At 34.1% G+C, this 20,358-nt stretch overlaps 1 protein-coding gene across 1 annotated transcript; it reads left to right on the forward strand.

Annotated features, from left to right (window-relative positions):
- Positions 1 to 1,256: 1,256 nt before the first annotated feature.
- Positions 1,257 to 15,457, forward strand: LOC139486496 (sialate:O-sulfotransferase 2-like). The gene is made up of 5 exons (XM_071271395.1): positions 1,257 to 1,387; positions 4,180 to 4,395; positions 8,532 to 8,659; positions 11,930 to 12,068; positions 15,315 to 15,457. Exons 2-5 carry the CDS (start codon positions 4,215 to 4,217, stop codon positions 15,323 to 15,325), a joined length of 459 nt encoding a protein of 152 aa, XP_071127496.1. The 5' UTR covers positions 1,257 to 1,387; positions 4,180 to 4,214; the 3' UTR covers positions 15,326 to 15,457.
- Positions 15,458 to 20,358: the final 4,901 nt, after the last annotated feature.

Raw genomic sequence — 20,358 nt, forward strand, 5'->3', positions numbered from 1 at the left:
TAAATTATAAATTACTTATTGAAATATCAGGTAAAAAAACCGCATCAATTGCTTGGACAAATGAAATATCAACTTGGACAAAATGGCTACCGCTTGAAAATCGAATGTGGAAAGATGGTTTTATAGAATCTACAATTTTTGAACTCACGAACAATGAGGCAAGTTTTTGTTCTTTCGGTAGATGTTATAATTATCTCACTTTATTTAGACATGTTTATATAGCTATGTCTACTTATAAAACTACCTTTCAGACGTTAAGTCAACGAAAAACGTCATAGAACATTTTTCTTATTCCAGCTTAATGTGCAGACACCGAGTCAAACGAAATTTGACAAAAGAACGGCTTTAATTTAACCAAGATCTATCTGCCCTGAAATTTTCAGATGAATCGGACAACCCGTTGTTGGGTTGCTGCCCCTGAATCAGTATTTTACGGAAATTTTGCTGTTTTTGGTTATTATCTTGAATATTATTATAGATAGAGATAAACTGTAAACAGCAATAATGTTCAGCAAAGTAAGATTTACAAATAAGTCAACGTGACCGAAATGGTCAATTGACCCCCTAAGGAGTTATTGTCCTTAATGATCAATTTTTAACAATTTTCATAAAATTTGTAAATTTTTATTAACATTTTCCACTGAAACTACTGGGCCAAGTTCATTATCTTAGATAGAGATTATTGTAAGTTGCAAGACTGTTTAGTATTTAGTAAGATGTACAAACACATCACCATCACCAAAACACAATTTTGTCATGAATCCATTTGCTTCCTGTGTTTAATATTCACATAGACCAAGGTGAGCGACACGGGCTCTTTAGACGAGCCTCTAGTTAGATCCGCCCACTGTGGATCCGCCTCTGTCAAGAACACAGCTATAGATCTCTTGAATAAAGTGCGTGTTGTGATATTTTAAAATATGTCGCCTAATAAAGTGTCAGTTACCGTTTCTGTGATTATCAAATAACTAGTCAACACGTTAAAAAGTTTTTATTATAATACTAGTTACAAGCTTAATTATCATTCTGAGCCTTCTCGTGGGGATTTTGATATAATATGTGATTACTTGACCGGTTATTTTTAGTGATTATTTGGTTAACAGACCAAATATTTCATGATTATTTATTTATTATAATCTAGGACTGTATTTTTGATGATTTGATTATCTTGTTTAAAAAATATAATTTAAAATGATTATGTGATTATACTGGACACCCCCACGAGGGGCCTCAATTCTGTATCTTTTGACGTTATCAGTGCCCCTCTGTTTTGTGACGTCACCAACCATGGGCCTTTGACGTTCTACACAATACACAAGTGATCACAAGTGTGTACATAGCTTTTTGGAACCAAGAGGGTTGTCATTTTTAAAGTTTGTCTGAAAAGGTAAGTTAAACGATATATTATTGAAGAAAGAGTCGGTAGGTAGTCTAGGTAGGTAGAGATTTTTTTTATTTTACATTGAGTCTATGGGTGAGAAATTCTGACTTCACAATCCGGGATCAGCTTTCTGACTTCACAATCCGGGATCAGCTTTCTGACTGATAAGCAACTAAATTAATTTCATGCCCGTATTACACTTTAGTGGCACATTTGCGTATTAAGTGGCACAAATATGGAACGGGCCAGTTTATAAAAAGTCTATCACATTATTATGACACTAGTCCAAATAATTCAGTCGGAAAGCTGACCCAGGTTTGACCCCATAATGGACGTCATGTGATTACCATATTTTTTACCAAAAAAAGTGAAGTAGATACATTGAAAAGATGGTAGTTGAACTTTTGGACATGGTTTAGTGAATTGAGAGTAGATTACCGTGAAGAGGAACACTGTGGGGATTATGAAATTAGTTTAGTGTTAAAGGAAAATATTTACTGAATCGTTTCATATAAGGTAGGGATTTTTAGCATTAAGTTGAAGGGTAGAAAAAGCGTCCCAAGCGGAGACTGTCGTGACCTAAAAAAAATTTCGTTAGCCACCTTCTTCTATACACCTTATCGCTATTTGTCCGCCATTACTGGACATCACACAGGTTCCCGTAAAATTTTGACGTCATAATTCAAAATATCTGACGCCACAATGGAAAAGTGATTGTTGTATGACGCCAATAGTTCAAGCGGAACAGATTCTCGGGTCAAGCGGAAATAGCGATAAGGTGTATTTATATGGATAGTCGACCTTCGTATGGATAGAAACAAGTGCCTGTGGCTTCCACCTATAAAAATACTATATTTGTCTCATTAGAAATAATTCCTTCATGTCATGCTCTATGCTCATACACCTTATCGCTATTCCCGGCTGACCCGTCCGCTTGAACTTTTGACGTCAACAACAATCACTTTTCCATTGTGGCGTCAGACATTTTGTTTTATGACGTCAAAATTTTACGGGAACCTGTGTGATTTCCAGCAATGGCGGACAAATAGCGATAAGGTGTATTTTAACATGTTAAGATGAGCATAGAGCATGACATGAAGGAATTATTTCTTATTCTAATACTACGACAACCACCTTGATAAAATTCTCGATATATCTATACTTAGCGCATACTCCGAGATGTACATAATAATGGCTGTTAAAATATACCTCCCACGTAAATCCACATGTATCGTAAACTGTGATGTACAAACGCTATGTCGATTTCGCTTGTTAAAAATTACAATTAAAAAAACCCTACAGAACCTTTATTCTAACTCTGAGGCATAACAAAATGAATTAATGCATTAATTATAGAGATCGGAAAAATTTACAAAATCAAAATAAATTAAAATTCTGCGAATTCCACTAATGTTTTTGGCGCATTTTTGGTCATACGAATGACAACGACAAAGCTGAAGATTTTTCCATTGCGTTTACCTTCTAAACTCGGATAATATTGCATTAAAATAAAATTTTGACAGAGTTAGGTGCTACTTTTTTTCTATTCTATTTCTACTTTGACTATTCACACATTAACTGATTTCATCAAGTCAACAAGGCGGCTCCTTCGTTACAAAATGTCAATAGTAAATTTGACGGTAGTTTACACGAGAAAAAAATGAAAATTAAAAATGACAAATGTTGGGTTTGAGAATTAAAATCACATTTTTCTGGCGGTTATTTAAGAAATGATTCATGCGAGCTACAGATTTATTAGATTTTTGTACATTTATCTAACAGTGGGTAAAATAGAACAGCCACACACACGGCATATCCACCCTCGCTTCAGTTTAATGACACTATTTGTCCTATTAGATTCGAAATAATTCACGGAAGCCCTAGATTTGTTGTAAATTTTCACATGGTCTGGGCCGTGATATTCGTTGATTCTTTCCCTCGCTAACGCTCAGGATAAAATTTGAATAACATGGTGCAGGCATTTACAACAAATCTTTGCATGGCTTCCATGAATTATTTATTAAATTAGAACCGGTGCAAATTTTTAACTCAATTTTTCTTTTTACAAGATTTTACAAGGAAATGCATTGTAACCAATGTCAATGGGAAGAATAAGTGTTGTCTGATACCCATGAACATATAACATATATCACAACATCTACATGCGTAATCAGTACCTTTGCATGCAATATTGAATACTTATTGACTGGGTATGAGTTGAATAGTAAGTTTATTGTCCCCCGAGGTGCAACTATTGCCCTTTATAGACATAGCCGAGGGCAATAGTTGTATCCGAGGGGACAACAAACTTACTATTCCACGAACATCCAGTCAGTAAGTGTTTTATAATATCGAAAAAGACAACAGACAATAAATGCCAGAGACAAATCAACTATTGTAAAATAAGAAGATACATAACCATATTGTTAAACGTTTACTTCATGAAATATTCTGAAATGAAAAGGCTATGTTCTGTACTGACGACAACCCTAGATACAATAGGTCTTGAGATTCCGCGAAATATAATGACGCTTGCGGTCGAATAGTCTCACGGAGGTCCAATAGTTGGTAGGTTTGTCCCCTCCGTAAAATATCCAGTATGCCTTTGGAATATAATACAAATATATATTGTCAAGAATTTCAATAACGGATGGGAAACAGACTAAATCGTTGGAAACTTTTGACCGGTCAAATAGTGCAACGCTTGCAATTTGAAAAATAATCAAAATATTGTGTACTTATTTTATATAGAAAATGATAACTGAGGTATAATAAGTAATATACATTTTTTTTTATAGAAGTTTTCCGGTTACTATTGACACCGATCAACAGAATGAAGACCTGTTTAGTTCTTGTTGCATTCTTACAACTTGCAATAGTTGCAAGTCGAGGGGAACATAAACCGGTGGTCAGTATTACAATGGATAAAGTTAAATCCAGACTAAAAGACCTCGGTAGGGCAGTAAAAGGCTTGCTTAAAACAACTGACAAAGAGGCTGATCCGGCAAGTGATGGTTTGTATTTGTTTGTGATCTTCCATTTGATTTATATAAGGGGGAGGGAGGCTAGGTTGAACAAATATTGTTCTGCAAACCTGCATTTTTTTCCCTTTTTTCAAATTCTATCCTAGACCCCAGCCCCGATCTAAAGTGAACCGATCTAGTTTAAATCGATAAAAATGTCCTAGTGTGAACGGGATCTTATTAAATAGAAAATGGGAATAGATTTAACAGAAACATTAACAAAAAATCTACCATTAAATCGCAATTTTACAATAAGTCTAAACCAAAATAAAGTTAGCAATTTAAAACTTACCCAAGTCGTATTTCCCCCTTTCTTTACCCTACAAGCCTTCAAGGAACTTTCCTATGATCCGTGGATTGCGGAACATCGTCCACATCTAAAACGTTCTCGTAAATTAATGACGTCATGTGTTAAAACAGTTATTGGCCAATCAAATCGGTATAGAGGTTAATCTGCACGCTCAGGGTGACCCTCTAACCCGAACTCCTACGTCGTTCGGGTTAATAAGGGTCACCTAATCTGTGCAGATTAAATTCTATATACCGACTTGCTTGGTCAATAACTATAACTTAACATATCTTATTGCAGTAATAAACAATTCTGGGTCATTAACATATATCATGGGTGTTTCAAAGCACCAATTTTTATTTTTATTTGGTGATTCTATAGAACATTTTGGAAACTTTATGTACAGTAATAATGTTACTAAAACTTGTAGTACACAGGTAATAAACAGCTGCGCCATGAGCGCATGATACGCCCGTCACGTCCGTCAAAGAATAAAGTTCAATAACTTCTCAATGTCATATAATACAAAAAAATATCTTAGTAATAGATATAAATCAGTCACCAAAGTTTAATGAAAACTGCTCTGACATAGCATTTAAGGGATATAGTCCTAAAACTTGAAAATCACCCCTTTTCTATGAATAAAATTCCATAACTCGGAAACCTAAAATCTAAAAATTAACTCTGAAATTGAATGGAAGCTTACAACAATAGATATAAACAATTTACTAAAGTTTCATTTCATGTTCTTCTCATATCTTTTATGATTGTATGATACTAAACCCCCAAAGGGAGGGGTTGTACTTGATTTTCATGTAATGAAGACATAATCTTTTAATCAGACTCAGTTTAATTGAGGTCAACAGCTGTCATGTCAGTAACTGTTATTAGTCATTCGTTCACTTATGTATCATTGTCATTTTGCTACGTTTCTTTTGTTACCTATTCTGACATCGGTCTCGGACTTCTTTAAAACTGAATTTCACTGTGCGTATTGCTATGCGTTTCTTTATTCTACATTGGCTAGAGGTATGGGGAGGATTGAGATCTCACAAAATATGTTTAACCCCACTGCATTTTTGCGCCTGTCCCAAGTTAGGAGCCTCTGGCCTTTGTTAGTCTTGTATGTTTTTTAATTTTAGTTCATTTATCTGTTTAAATTTGGAGTTATGTGTGAAGTCCATTTTCACTGAACTAGTACACTCTTGTATTAAGGGGCCAGCTGAGGACCACCTCCGGGTGCGGAATTTTCTCGCTGCGTTGAAGACGGGTTGTTGTCTCTTTGACATATTCCCGATTTCCATTCTCAATTTTATTCTGAAAGCATTTTTGAGTTATTGTCCGAAAACTGGAAAACCCCAATTTTTTAATGATTGAAGCCGCATATAACCAGTTAACATAAAATCTGAAATTTATAAAAAATTATATATAAACAATTCACCAAAGTTTCTTGCAATTTGGTGAAAGTGTTTTTGCGTAATTGTCCGAAAACTCCCCCTTTTGTAATGAAAAAAACAAAAAAACTCGGAAACGTAGAATCGAAAATTTATAAAAATCGAAAAAGAGCTCACGTCAATAGTCTAGATATAAACAATTCACCAAAATTTCATGCAAACTGGTTAAAGCGTTTTTGAGTTAATGTCCGACATGTTGATGACGGACGGACAGACGGACAACGGTATACCATAATACGTCTCGTGAACGGACGTATAAACAGAGGTGAAAACTTGATTGGTTGTTGTCTAGTTGCATTATGTTTATTATTATAGAACTGAGTATGTTAAAGTATGTTGAAAAATCAGTCTGAGATTAAAACAAACCCCACTCTCCACTTGCGTTTGTGAAAAAATCGCCGTTTATTTGTATTGTCTAAACGATAAATAGTAGTCTCGGATTGAATACTGGAATCTTTATTGATATTTGTTAACAATTTAAATAATTCTATACATTTAGTTAATTTAAGCAGTATAATAATAAATATTAGCTTATAAATCCTTTTCATGTTTTACAAGTCGTACATCATAGTTTTTACTTGTATTCCAAGCTAACTAGATTTTTTTATTATAAATCCATCAAAGAATTTTTTTTTTACAACAATCAGAGAGAATTATATAGACAATAACTGTTTAGTGTCTTTAAATGTCAGCTGTATTTGTACGAGGCTAGGAAACAAGGTGTATGCGAGCTTTTAGCGAGCTACTACACTGGCGGATCTAGAAATTTTCATAAGTGGGGGCCCACTGACTGACCTAAGAGGGGGCCCGCTCCAGTCACGCTTCAGTGATTCCCTATATAAGCAACCAATTTTTTTGCCCAAAACGGGGTGGGGGGGGGGGGGGCCTGCCGCCCCCTCCCTAAATCCGCCTCTGTACTACACCTGTTTCGAGCCGAGTACAAAAACAGCTGATATTTGAAGACACTAAACCGTTATTGTCTTTATCCTGCAATTAATTCTGTATATTGGTTTTGAAAGACACAAAAAATAACATATTTAGCATTTATTTTCGATTTGTAATCCCTTGAGGCCCGCTTAGTAATATCAAAATCACACATTACGCTGAAGACGGGTTCGCAAAAAAAAGAATCTCGAATGGTCAACAATACATCGCTCAAGGTGAATAATTATCTATTTTAACATAACAACTAATTTCAACAGTAAAAATAAATAACAAAACATTGTCAAATTTGAAACAGAAGTGTACGAGTTGTCCTACGCTTCAGACTTGACATTCACTAAACATGCATGCTGAAATTGACATGGTTGATTTTGTAATACAATCATACACATATTCAAGTTTTGAAATCAAAAATTGTCATCGTCATTGGAATGCAACTGGAATACTCATTCTGAGGTCACACAGGTTCAAACAATACTCAGTCCGGCAGTGGGCGGAGCTTTAAAGCGAGTATACAGATACAGCATAGCGATATCTGTAGGTCTGTATCTGTTTAGTAGGACACCCAATTGCAGTATAAATTAAAGTATATCATTCAACAGTTAATGCTCCAAAACAAGCCATCGCCGGCTTTTAAATATTTCAAAGTTTTTTTCATGAACTTTAAGAATTTTGCATTAGGCACGAGGATAACATGGTTGTTACCGAGACTCACCTTTGATAATAATAATGTACCTTCTTGTATTTATTTTATCATTGACAATCAGAATTATTCCCATATTTTATATTTAAGTGTTTTTCTATTTGGTACTATGAAAACTTTGGCATGTCATTTATCATTGTCCCTTGGTGCTTCTTGCAGTCGGGTCACCTTACAATATGTATCAACCCCTTCTGCATCAGGCACGAGGATGACATACCAGGTTTATGCATCTGCTCAAAATATCATAACCAATTTTCTATTTTACATTCATGCATACCATACATGTGAGTCTATCTCCCACCTTGTCATGCAGTACCGTCCCTTGGTGGCTTTTGCAGTGCCAGTTAAACTAAACATCCAATACATTGCCAACTTATTTTAGAAAATTTCATGTCGGGGTGTACCTGAGAACTGAGCTTTTATTGTTTTACTTTTATGCCCCATTTAATCTGGTCTGTGCGTCCGTTCGTTCGTCCGGCCGTCTGTCCCGCTTCAGGTTAAAGTGTTTGGTCGAGGAAGTTTTTGATGAAGTTGAAGACCAATCAACTTGAAACTTAGTACGAGTACACATGTACCTATGATATTATCTTTCTAACTTTAATGCCAAATAAGAATTTTTACCTCATTTTCATGGTCCACTGAACATAGAAAATGATAGTTTGGATGGGGCATCCGGGTACTATGGACACATTCTTGTTTTATTTTAATAAGCTTCAGATGATTCTTTTTTATATTTAAGGTTACATTGGCTGTTACAAAGATGACGGCAGAAGACATTTGAAATATAGAATAAAGAGCTTGGGGAATTCTATAACCTTGGCTAAATGCCGTGAACATTGTAAAGGATATTCATACCTGGGCATGCAGGTAGATATGATCTTACAACCTAATTTAATTTATAGTCGGTTTCACCAAAAAAAATTACGATTAAGATTTATCGTAAGTATACTGAATTGTTCATGACTTACGATCAATCTTAGTTGTATGGTTTTTTTTTTGTGAAACCAACTCCAGATATTTAATTTGAAATAGACATTTGTCTTCAACTAAAATCGTAATTACTTATACTATTATGTAGATATTTATATTTCTACATGTAACAAGATCGAGGCAAAGCTGATATATGAAAAAAAAGTACCAAATAATGTATCATATATAAGATATAGATTTAGATTACCATTGTGATAGATATAATAAGATTTGGTATGAGTGGTACTGAGACATATCTCTATCCAAGTCACAATTTGTAAAAGTAAACCAGTCATGATAGGTCAAAGTACGGCCTTCAACACGGAGCATTGGCTCACACTGAAAAGCAAGCTATAGAGGGTCCCAAAATGACTAGTGTAAAACCATTCAAAACGGAAAACCAATAGGAGCCAACCTCTACCCAATAGTGAATACAATAGTTTAAAATCACAACATAAACAGACACACTATGAATTACAGTGTTCTAGGATTTTTGTACATTTGCAACTTTCCACGCAAAAGTTGGTATCAAAAATTCACTTTCCCACAAGTTTAATGAACTTTCCCTTAATTTTATACTATTTGAAAAATGTTTTCATAATTTTCTTATTCCTTTTATCGCATGTTTATACATGTAGTTAAATTTGAAATTATGAACTCTGTTATTTCCTTTGAAATTAATTAGTTGTCAAACTAGCTTCTGATTGTGTTGATAATTCAATGTCAAGTTCATCAAGATATCCTTCAGCGCGATGAGACGCGTCAAATCCTACCTAAGATCGACAATGGGAGACGAGCGACTTTCAAATCTATCTCTTCTTCATATACACCGACACCTCAATGTTGATGTTGATGCGAGTATAACTGATTTTATCGGCAGAAAAAACCGTTGATTTGACTTTGAGTAAATGTATCATTGCCTTTGTGTATGAAACTGGATCTGAAAGTTATCAGTCATAAAAGTTCAGAAATATTAGATTTGTTTAACCAATTTTTGCCCAAATTTGAGTTAAAAGATTCGTTCAAAAAAGTTGAAAATCTTTTCCTTTGACCCTCTGTGGGCCTTAATCTACAACTAGTCTGATCTACACTGGGCATATTGTAATATTTTTTTTCCTTCAGATTTTTGATTGTACACTACTACGTTAATTCAGGTGTTAATGTAAAATTATTCATAATTCTTCGAACTTTTCTTCATGAATATTATCATGATAAAAACCAATTAATATGATATTTTTGTACACAAAATTATGCAACTAAAATGCTGAAAACCGTTTTCCCAGAACCCCCTACCAGGGCTCTGCCCTGGACCTGCTGGGGGCCTTAAGCGGCCCCCAGACCCCCTGCCGATTTGTGCCTACAGTTGAGTTGATACTTAGCTACGCCCCTGGTCGTCGTCGTTAACTTTTACAAAAAAATATTCTCCTCTGACACTACTGGGCAAAATTAAACCAAACTAAGCCGCAATCATCATTGGGGTATCTAGTTTAAAAAAATGTGCCGGGTGACCCGACCAATCATCCGAGATGGCCCCCATGGATAAAAATAGAACATAGGGGTAAAGTGTAGATTTTGGCTAATAACTCTGAAACGAAACCATTTAGAGCAAATCCGACGAGGTTAAATTGTTTATCAAGTCAACATCTATCTGCCCTGAAATTGTCAGATGAATCGGACAACCAGTTGTTGGGTTGCTACCCCTGAATTAGTAATTTTAAGGAAGTTTTGCCGTTATTGGTTATTATTGAATACTATTATAGATAGAGATAAACTGTGATCAGCAATAATGTTCAGCAAAGTAAGATCTACAAATAAGTCAACATGACCAAAATGGTCAGTTGAACCCTTCTGGAGAAATTGCCCTTTATAGGCATTTTTTACCAATTTTTCGTAAATTTTGTAATCTTCTACAAAAATTGTCTTCTCTTAAACAACTGGGCCAAATTTAATCGAACTTAGCCAAAATCATTATTAGGGTATCTAGTTTTGAAAATATGTGCGCTGACCTGGCCAATCAACCAAGATGGTCGCCATGGCTAAAAATAGAACATAGGGGTAAAATGTAGATTTTGGCTTATAACTCTGAAACCAAAGCATTTAGAGCAAAATTGACACGCGGTTAAATTGTTTATCAAGTCAATTTCTATCTGCCCTGAAATTTTCAGATGAATTGTAAAACTGGTTGTTGGGTTGCTGCCCCCAATTGGTAATTTTCAAAGAAATTTTGCCATTTTTGATTATTATCTTGAATACTAGTATATATAGAGATAAACTGTAAACAGCAATAATGTTTAGCAAAGTAAAATCTACAAATAATTCAACATGACCAAAATGGTCAGTTGACCTCTTAAGGAGTTATTGCCCTTTATAGTAAATTTTTAACAATTTTCATTAATTTTGTAATTTTTTGTAACTTTTTACAAATTATTGTCCTCTGTAACAGAAGGGACAAGTTTATTATTGAAAGAGAAAACTGTAAGTGGCAAGAATGATCAGTAAAGTGAGATCTACAAACACATCACCATCACCAAAACACAATTTTGTCATGAATCAATTTGTGTAATTTGTTTAATATGCCCATATACCAAGGTGAGCGACACAGGCTCTTAAGAGCCTCTAGTTTGCGTTTAGATCAGATAGATGCTTGAAATCACGGACTTCCCTTGCTTAGCTAGCAAGCGTATTTATGACTGTGACCGCGAAACATGTGCGCACATTTCTCTCTCCCCTAGACATGATTTACACGAACAAAAACGATCTTGCTTTGAGACTTTGATTAAAATAAAAGAATACAATTGTTTCATCGACCGTTTGATCTGCATGAATTGGAAGTTTCTGTAATTTAATTTTATTTACCCACTGACAACAAATGTTTGAATTTCCACTTTCCCGTGACCTAAATCAACGGGTGACGGGAAATGGGAATTCTAAAACACTGTGATTTTCAATTGAAATGACCTATAAACTCAATCAAAAGACATATTAACAAACACAAGTGAATATTATTACTGATCGAATAAAGACTTCATTTTGTAAAATTATAATCATTACATTTTTCATATCCTTGAAATACGTCTTTTCATTCCTTTTTATTTTGTACACATCATATATACATGTACTGATTATTAATTCAAAGACATTACAATTTGTTTTGCATTTTAAATTTAGTATCGGACATTTTGTCTTTGTGGACATAAATTAGCAAACAAACGGTATACCAGGGTACCAGAAACAGATTGTAGCATGGCTTGTGCTGGTGAAAAAAAGCGAAAGTGTGGAGGTGGCTTTAGAAACTCCATATATTTAGGTAAGTAAATCAAATGTCATTATGAATAGTTGGTCCATCAATACTGAACGTTAAAAAATAGATTTATTTGATATAAATAAGGAATTAGAAATGACATTTTATTTATGTAATTGCGTCCGGATAATTGGCCGTTTCAGAATCTAAAGCATCATGGGTAATTTCATTGTTCGTACACCAAATTGAAAATAACGTTACGTCATTGGTTGAATTAACATTGTTTATAACGTTTTAAACCAATCAAAACGCTTTGGTGTACGCTTTTGAAAATATTTCCAGGATGCATTAGATTCTGAAACGGCGAATTGCATGATTTTCAATGAGAAGAACTATCCGCGACTAAAGGTAAGCAAACAGCTTTTGATAATGATAACAAAACAATATTGTAAATTTCATGTAGAGCTATTGTTTTCATATCTTTTCTTAAATTCCATATATATTACATGTATGTTTTTAAATGTATTTTCATTGATATTATTAATAAAAATTTTAGATTTAGATAGTTCAATTCGGAACTTGTATGGCATTATATGAAAATGACTGTTTTAGGCTTTCTGATTGCTTCAAACACTAACACGATGAATCTAAAAGAACACGTCACTAATGAGGCTCCTCATGGTGGTGTCCAAGTAATCACATAATCACAAATATTTTTCCATTATCGCTATTTTACGAAATTTTCCTTTGATCTACTGACTGATAATTTCCGTTATCATATACTTATAGAAAATAACGGTATAATTGTACCCCGTGATAAAACTTATTTGTACATATATTTATTCATTAAATTTGAAGAATTGCTTTAGCCGTGTGATATGACTTTAGTTATCAACTGCTTTCGGTTTATATTAACTGCGTCCGTTTTATATCAACTGCTTCCGGTTATTATCGCAAGCTCATCTGCAACGTTATCGCTTGACATTTCGACGTCATTTGGCAAATTTCGGAAAATACACCTCGATGGTACGTTTTTTTTAATGTAAAACATAACAAAGTTGGATTAAAAAATATTAGAAATCAGGAAAATGTATAATTATTAAAAAATGCAAACAATTATTACAACAAATGCATTGTTTTAAAGTTTAAAAAAATAGTTTTAGTCTGTACGTCTTCTGCTGAAGTATATGATAAAAAGAACATAACATGTCATTTTTCTTATCAGACCCCTTATCAGCCCCATGGTCATAATCATCCTTCGAGTCTGAAGATTTTTTTGTCATTTTTCATTAAGCACTGTTAAAGTCAGAATGTTGCTCCCATAGACTCAATGTAAAATAAAAACATGAAATAAAAAAAAAAACCTAACTACCTACCCTATTTTTTTTTTAGATGTAACTGGAACCACACATACTATTATTTTGCCTAATTTTGGTGGTGATTTATTTGTATGTGTTACTTAATAGTTATCAAAGGTACCCGGATTATAATTTAGTACGCCAGACGCGCGTTTTGTCTAAATAAGACTCACCAGTGACGCTCATATCAAAATATTTATAAAGCCAAACAATAACAAAGTTGAAGACCATTGAGGATCCAAAATTCCAAAAAGTTGTGCCAAATACGGCTAAGGTATTCTAAGCCTGGGATAAAAAAGTCCTTAGTTTTTCGAAAAATTCAAAGTTTTTTGTAAACAGGAAATTTATAGAAATGACCACATTATTGATATTCATGTCAACACCGAAGTGTTGACTACTGGGCTGGTGATACCCTCGGGGACGAAACGTCCATCACCAGTGGCATCGACCCAGTGGTGTAAATAGTTATCAAAGGTACCAAGATTATAATTTAGTACGCCAGACGCGCGTTTCGTCTACATTAGACTCATCAGTAACGCTCATATCAAAATATTTATAAAGCCAAACAAGTACAAAGTTGAAGAGCATTGAAGATCCAAAATTCCAAAAAGTTGTGCCAAATACGACTAACTTAAGGTAATCTATGCCTTGGTTAAGAAAATCTTTAGTTTTTCGAAAAATTCAAACTTTTACAATCAGCAAATTTATAAAAATGACCATATATATTTGATATTCATGTCTTAATATCCTTTTGTTACATTTAATATGCATCAAGTAAAATCTTTAAGGAAAACCTTTAAAGACAATTCTTCTTGCTGTTTGCTGTTCAAGAAAGGTAATAAAAAAAGGTCGAAGTACTAATTGCAACATATTCCCCTACACCACCCCCGCCCCACCGCCAACACCCCCCCCCCCCCCCCAAACTCTTCCGCATCATAATAAAAAAAAAATCATTCGAAATAAAAGGAAGAAAAAAACTATATCAAAACGTTATAGAATTACGATATATTCAAACTACTGCCATCGCCATAGTTATACTTTCATAGCCACAATTTCCCAAAAGTGACAATTTAATATTACATGTTTTTAAACTCTGTTTTACAAGATATTAATCAACGGCTGTGTCTCACTATTTACTTTGCGACTACACACATAGTGATTATATATTTTAACCGGATCAATGGCCATAACTTGACACTTCATTGATGAGTGTATCCCAAAACACCTATCTATAGATGGACTGGTCTATGATAAGCGAACCGGTTAAATCCCGCCCAGTCAAGTGGAATAAATCGATTAATAGAGTGATATGAAAAATTATCGCCATTTTATGAAAATTTCCTTTGATCTTGCTGATTGATAATTTCCTTTCTCCGCGGAGTAAAGTCATATAAAAAAATATCGCTAGAAGCTAAGGTGGCACATGGCGAAAGTGAGAAAATCAATCGATATGAGATGACCAATGATAATCTGCGTATCGCTATTTTACTTATAACAACGTTATTTTATTGACAACGCCACGTGCCCCCTTAGTTTTTAGCGAAAATTTCGTAAAATAGCGATAATCTATTATTATCGCTAGAAACCAAGGACGCACGTGGCGTTGTTAATGAAATTGACAATGAAATTGACAACGTTGTCATAGTTAAAATATCGATAAACAGAGTATCATTGATAATCTCAACTCGATTGCTTTTCCCACTTTCCCCGTACCAGCTCAAGCGAGAAAATCAATCTAGTCGAGATGATCAGCGATGATCTATAAATAATCAAATAATAAAAAAGTCCTGGATTATCCAATTAACAAATAATTATGAAATATATTTGTCGTGGTAATCAAATATTCACATAATCAAAAACCCAACGAGGAGGCTCATTAATTCATGGAAATGAACATTGATTTTGTTTTCTTAATTTCAAATTCTAATACATATATTTCTATTTTGTTTTTCAGTTAAACCGTAAGCAAAAAGAGAAATGCAGAAAACACGCAGAGATCATTTTCAAGATAAAAAAAGATAATGATTTATTGCTATTGTTTGTTGAAATTATTGCATGTTGAAAATTTTTAAGGGTTGAAGAAGATCTGTGAAGAAATCGGGTGGTTTGTTAGTTTTGTCTTCTAAGGATGTACTTAGCTGAAATTTAAAAAAGAACACCTAGAAATTAAAGTTGGTACTATAAATAAAAAGGATTTAAATTAAGGAACAAAATGAGCCGAAAATTATTGATAGGTTGTGGAGCTCCTTTTTCGAGATATTTCATTTTTTTTAATGGCAGGAACAATGGAAAAGGCTTACTTGGGAATTTTACCTTATATTTGAATTGGTATTAATTGGGTCATAAATCAAAAGAAGAGAAAGCTAAAATCTTCTTAAAATTTGGTATATGAACTTTTATAATCTATTGAAGTCTAATATGAAAAAAAAGGTGTTAAGGGCAAAATAATTTTCCATGTATCTTTGGAACCTAATCCTCACCTACTTATGTTCTTATTTGCAGTGTCTATGTTGTATATTCCATATCTCCTTATATTCATATCGTATTCTATATTGAAACTCAATCACTCTGTTCAATCGAACACTTTTTAGTGTAAGAGTTGTCCCCCGAAACACTGTTTTTCTCTGTGTGCATCAATAATGAACGTTGCAATCGTAAATAAAATCGACCAATGTTATTCTTTTCCGAATTGCTTGTTTATTCCCCAGGATGCTTCAGTCAAGTTTAATTGAAGCGATACTTGGACTCCAAATGACAATTATTTCCACTTTCGTTTTGACATGAGTGATAAATTAAGAAACAGCCCGTGAACTGTAAGTAAGAGAGAGCCAAGATATCTTGATTTGAGGTCTGGGTCCACTAAAAAGAAAGTAGTCTCAAGGTCATAAAGATGTCTTGAAAATTTTACTTTTTGCTTGTGTATTTATCTTATCTCATACTTTAAAAAGCTGGACGAAGAAAATGTACATTCAGTCCGAAGCGATTTGAAGATATATGATAGAAGTTATTAACTTTAAAAGTTAAAACTTTAAGTGCATTCATTATTGATTATATTTCATTCTCCTACAACTTAAAGCCGTATTGTCTTTTGCAAAGGATATGGTTATACATGCCTTTGAAAAGTTACCTTGTGCAATCCGGAAGTAGCCATTGTTGTACTTATGCGAGGACAAAATGCTAAGAAACAAAATGTTTTTTTAGTTCAGAATACAGTAACCTTAAACAGACACCAGAAGTCATTATAAGACAACCGAATCTAGCTAGTTATTTCCCTCCTTATTTGAAAGAAAAGCATACAGAAACTACAAAAAACTGCGAAATCAGTATAAAGTAAACTATCTAGTGGCAATTCGAATGTGACCTGTGGTAAACCGGAAGTGGATTTTCATTTCCCTTATTTCTAATTAAAGTACATATCTGGGAACATTATATTTATAGATTATCGTTGATCATCTCAACGAGATTGATTTTCTCGCTTGAGCTGGTACAGCGAAAGTGAGAAAAGCAATCGAGTTGAGATGACCAATGATAATCTGTTTATCGCTATTTTACCTATGACGACGTTGTCAATTTCATGTCAATTTCGTTAGCAACGCCACGTGGCCTCCTTAGTTTCTAGCGATATTTTTTCCATCTCAAGCAAGAAGCATGATATGAAAATTATCACAAAAAAAGATCAAAAGAAAAATGCACAAAATAGCGATAACTATGTTTATATAATTATATATATATATATGTTCCTGTACATATCAACCATATATTTTTTAAATCAGTGCAAAGAAAGCTGTCACATGAGACTGGAAGTGACATTTTCTTTTTATCGATTAAATTTGTTTTCCAACATGTCGCTAAGATTTGTTTCCTGCATTGAATCAAACAGTTTATGCGCTTACATTTGACCCTGCTTATCCGAACAATTTCCTTGAAAGAGTTATCTCCCCCTACACTATATCTTGTGTGTGCATCTTCTTTGTAACAAAACAAAATTATCGATTTTTTTTATCTGAAATGGTCGTTATCACCCCTTTTTAAGCTTTGGTCGACTAGGATCTGCTAACATTTTACAGGACTGGAGTAATCTACAGGTCAATATTTAATTTATCAATATTTGAGCTTAACTCACATGACGTAAGCCGGATTGACCTGTGTTCTTTTGATTTGAAACCCATTAGTCATACCTTGGAAACTAAGCTCAATGTCAATTAAAAAGGTAGATTTCTTAATTTTACCCTTTGCTCGTGTGCATCTCCTCCCAAAACTGTAAAAACTAGTTACAAAAGAACTGATGAAAAAATCTTTGGAATTTTCAAAGAAGAAAATGGTACATTCGGTTTAAAGCTATCTTGTAACATCTAACAGGATGGCTTTCAAACAATAAAAAAAAGAACCACAAGTATTTCCATAAAGGTCAACAAACGGTCAACATTACGACATATTTCAACATGCTGAATAAAATTGGAAATGGAAATGGGGAATATGTCAAAGAGACAACAACCCGACCAAAGAGCAGACAACAGCCGAAGGCTACCAATGGGTCTTCAACGTAGCCAGAAAATCCCACACCCAGAGGTATTCGTCAGCTGACCCCTAAATAAAATTGTGCACTAGTTCATTGAAAATTGACTTTACACTAAACTGCAAAACATATAAATGAACTAGAATTAGAAAAATATAGAAGACCAAAAAGGTCAGAGGCTCCTCTGAATTTAGAAAACTTGTAAATTTGCTGTAGAACTCATCAGCGATCTGCCTTCAGCACCATGTTCATACATAAGAACCATTAGTGTAGAGGTACTCCCGTGATAGTGTGGACAACCGCAATACATATGTTGGTAATGATACTGAATCATTTATCTTTAATTAACATTTTTGTCATAGGCTATCGATAACAACGATTTTCCGCTCACTCGGTCTGTCAAATGTGAGTCTGTGGGCGTTACAGACGAACGTTCATCTGAACTGACCCAGTCATTTGATAACCTGAGCGCACCAAGAAACGGTCTCGTCCATATTGTTATGAAAAAGATAATATTTCTCTACGTGGCTGTGACATAATGATATAATGTGAGAGCAGAAATTTAAAATCCTTACTATGCACTTAAGCTTAATACTGTTGAAGTGCAGTTCGTTTTCAGTATTTTGATTAATGTGTCTTTAATGATTGTTTATTATGAATTGGCCTTCCTCTTCCCCCTTTATTTTTGATTTGCAGGTATTAGTTGATACAAAAATATAATCTTTAACTGCACAAAACCGACAACATATGTTTTAAACATGATAAATGTTTGAGATTACGTGAAACATTTGATCTTGGTATTTTATTCAATCAATTGTATCCGGTTCACAGGGAAATAAAGGAAAATATCAGACGGTCACATTATAAAAGACATATTTTAAACGTGTTCGCTTGGTGGTACATGCATTCACAATGATTTGTTTATTTTTCTTGACACACAAATATTGACAGATACTTTAAACATTTGAATTCTTTATGCTCATTTTTGAAATAAAAAGAACCTACCTCATAAAAGCGTAAAACATACAAAAAGTGAGATTAAGAAAAGAGAAACAAAAGATACCAGAGGTCCATTCAAACTCATAGATTGTAAAAAAACTGAGAACGCCATGGCTAAAACAGAAAAACAAACAAATAATAGTACACAAGACACAACATAGAAACAAAACTAAGCAACACGAACCCCACAAAAACTGAGAGTGATCTCAGGTGCTCCGGAAGGGTAGGCAGATCCTGCTCCACATGTGGCACCGGTCGTGTAGCTCATGTTATTACACAACCGTTATATATTCTAATTCGGAAGGTCACATTCGTAAAAAGGGGAACGGGATAGTAGTTACGTAAATTATAGTTATACCTTCTGCACAGCTTGTTGTCGGTTTAACAGTTTTTGACAAGTATAAAGTCTTAGACCAGAAATCAGCAGCAAAATGTTGAAAACTAATCAGAAACACAGTGATGCTGAAAACACTTGCATGATAGCAGCCTCCGAATTTTATTTAGTCTTGTGTCAATACTCTCACATATCCCGTTGAGAAGTGTTAACACAAACTAATTTATTTTCCTATTTGTCAGCTTTATTCAGATATGGTTACATATTAAATTGAGAATGGAATTATGGAATATGTCAAAGAGACAACAACCCGATCAAAGAGAAGAATACAGCACAAGGCCATCAATGGGTCTCAATGCACCGAGACGATCTCGCACCTGAAGGCGGTCTTCAGCTGGTCCATAAACACAAATGTGTACTATAGTTCAGTAAAAATGCACGTCACACTAAACTCCGAAACATATAAATGAACTGACCTAGAAAAACAATAACAATACCCAGAGCATTATGCACAGGAAAACTTATTTTATAAGATGTCAAAATAGTTAACAGAAGAAATTAAGCAAAACCACAATTATTATGATGCATAAATTAATAAAGAACTTCTTGCAGTTACTGACATGCAAGCTCCAGACATCAGTTGAACTAATTGAAAGCTTATGTCGTCATCATATGAAAATCGAGCTCAATCCCTCCCGTTAGCGGTTTAGTATTATACCATCATCAAGTATATGAGAAGAACATAACCCGTATCATGCCATCAACTTGTTTTAGAATAAATGTGGTTTTTTTTTCGCTGTAAAGACCCTATGAGTGTATCAATATCAATACCAAATGACCTGACAAGAGTATCGTGCACGTGGCTACATCCCTCCTGAATAAGTGAAATAGTGTTCTTCTTCAATCTGATTAAAATATTTTTTTCCAATGGGTGTTTGTTACTTGACTTGTCCAGTGTTTTAAGCTGACCTGTACAGATTAGTGTTTTTTTTTTGGTGTGTGCATATGTCTTGATTTGCTTGGTTTGTCATGCAAGCAATTCCGATTATAAGTGTAAAACCACCAAATCATAGTACGTCACATCCGGTTGCATACGAAAAGGATCTGAATATATATATATTATATTCCCTTGAATTTCAAAGTTGTAGT

Source organism: Mytilus edulis, chromosome 8 (genome assembly GCF_963676685.1).
Source record: "Mytilus edulis chromosome 8, xbMytEdul2.2, whole genome shotgun sequence".
In the NCBI taxonomy this organism is placed as follows: Eukaryota; Metazoa; Mollusca; class Bivalvia; order Mytilida; family Mytilidae; genus Mytilus; species Mytilus edulis.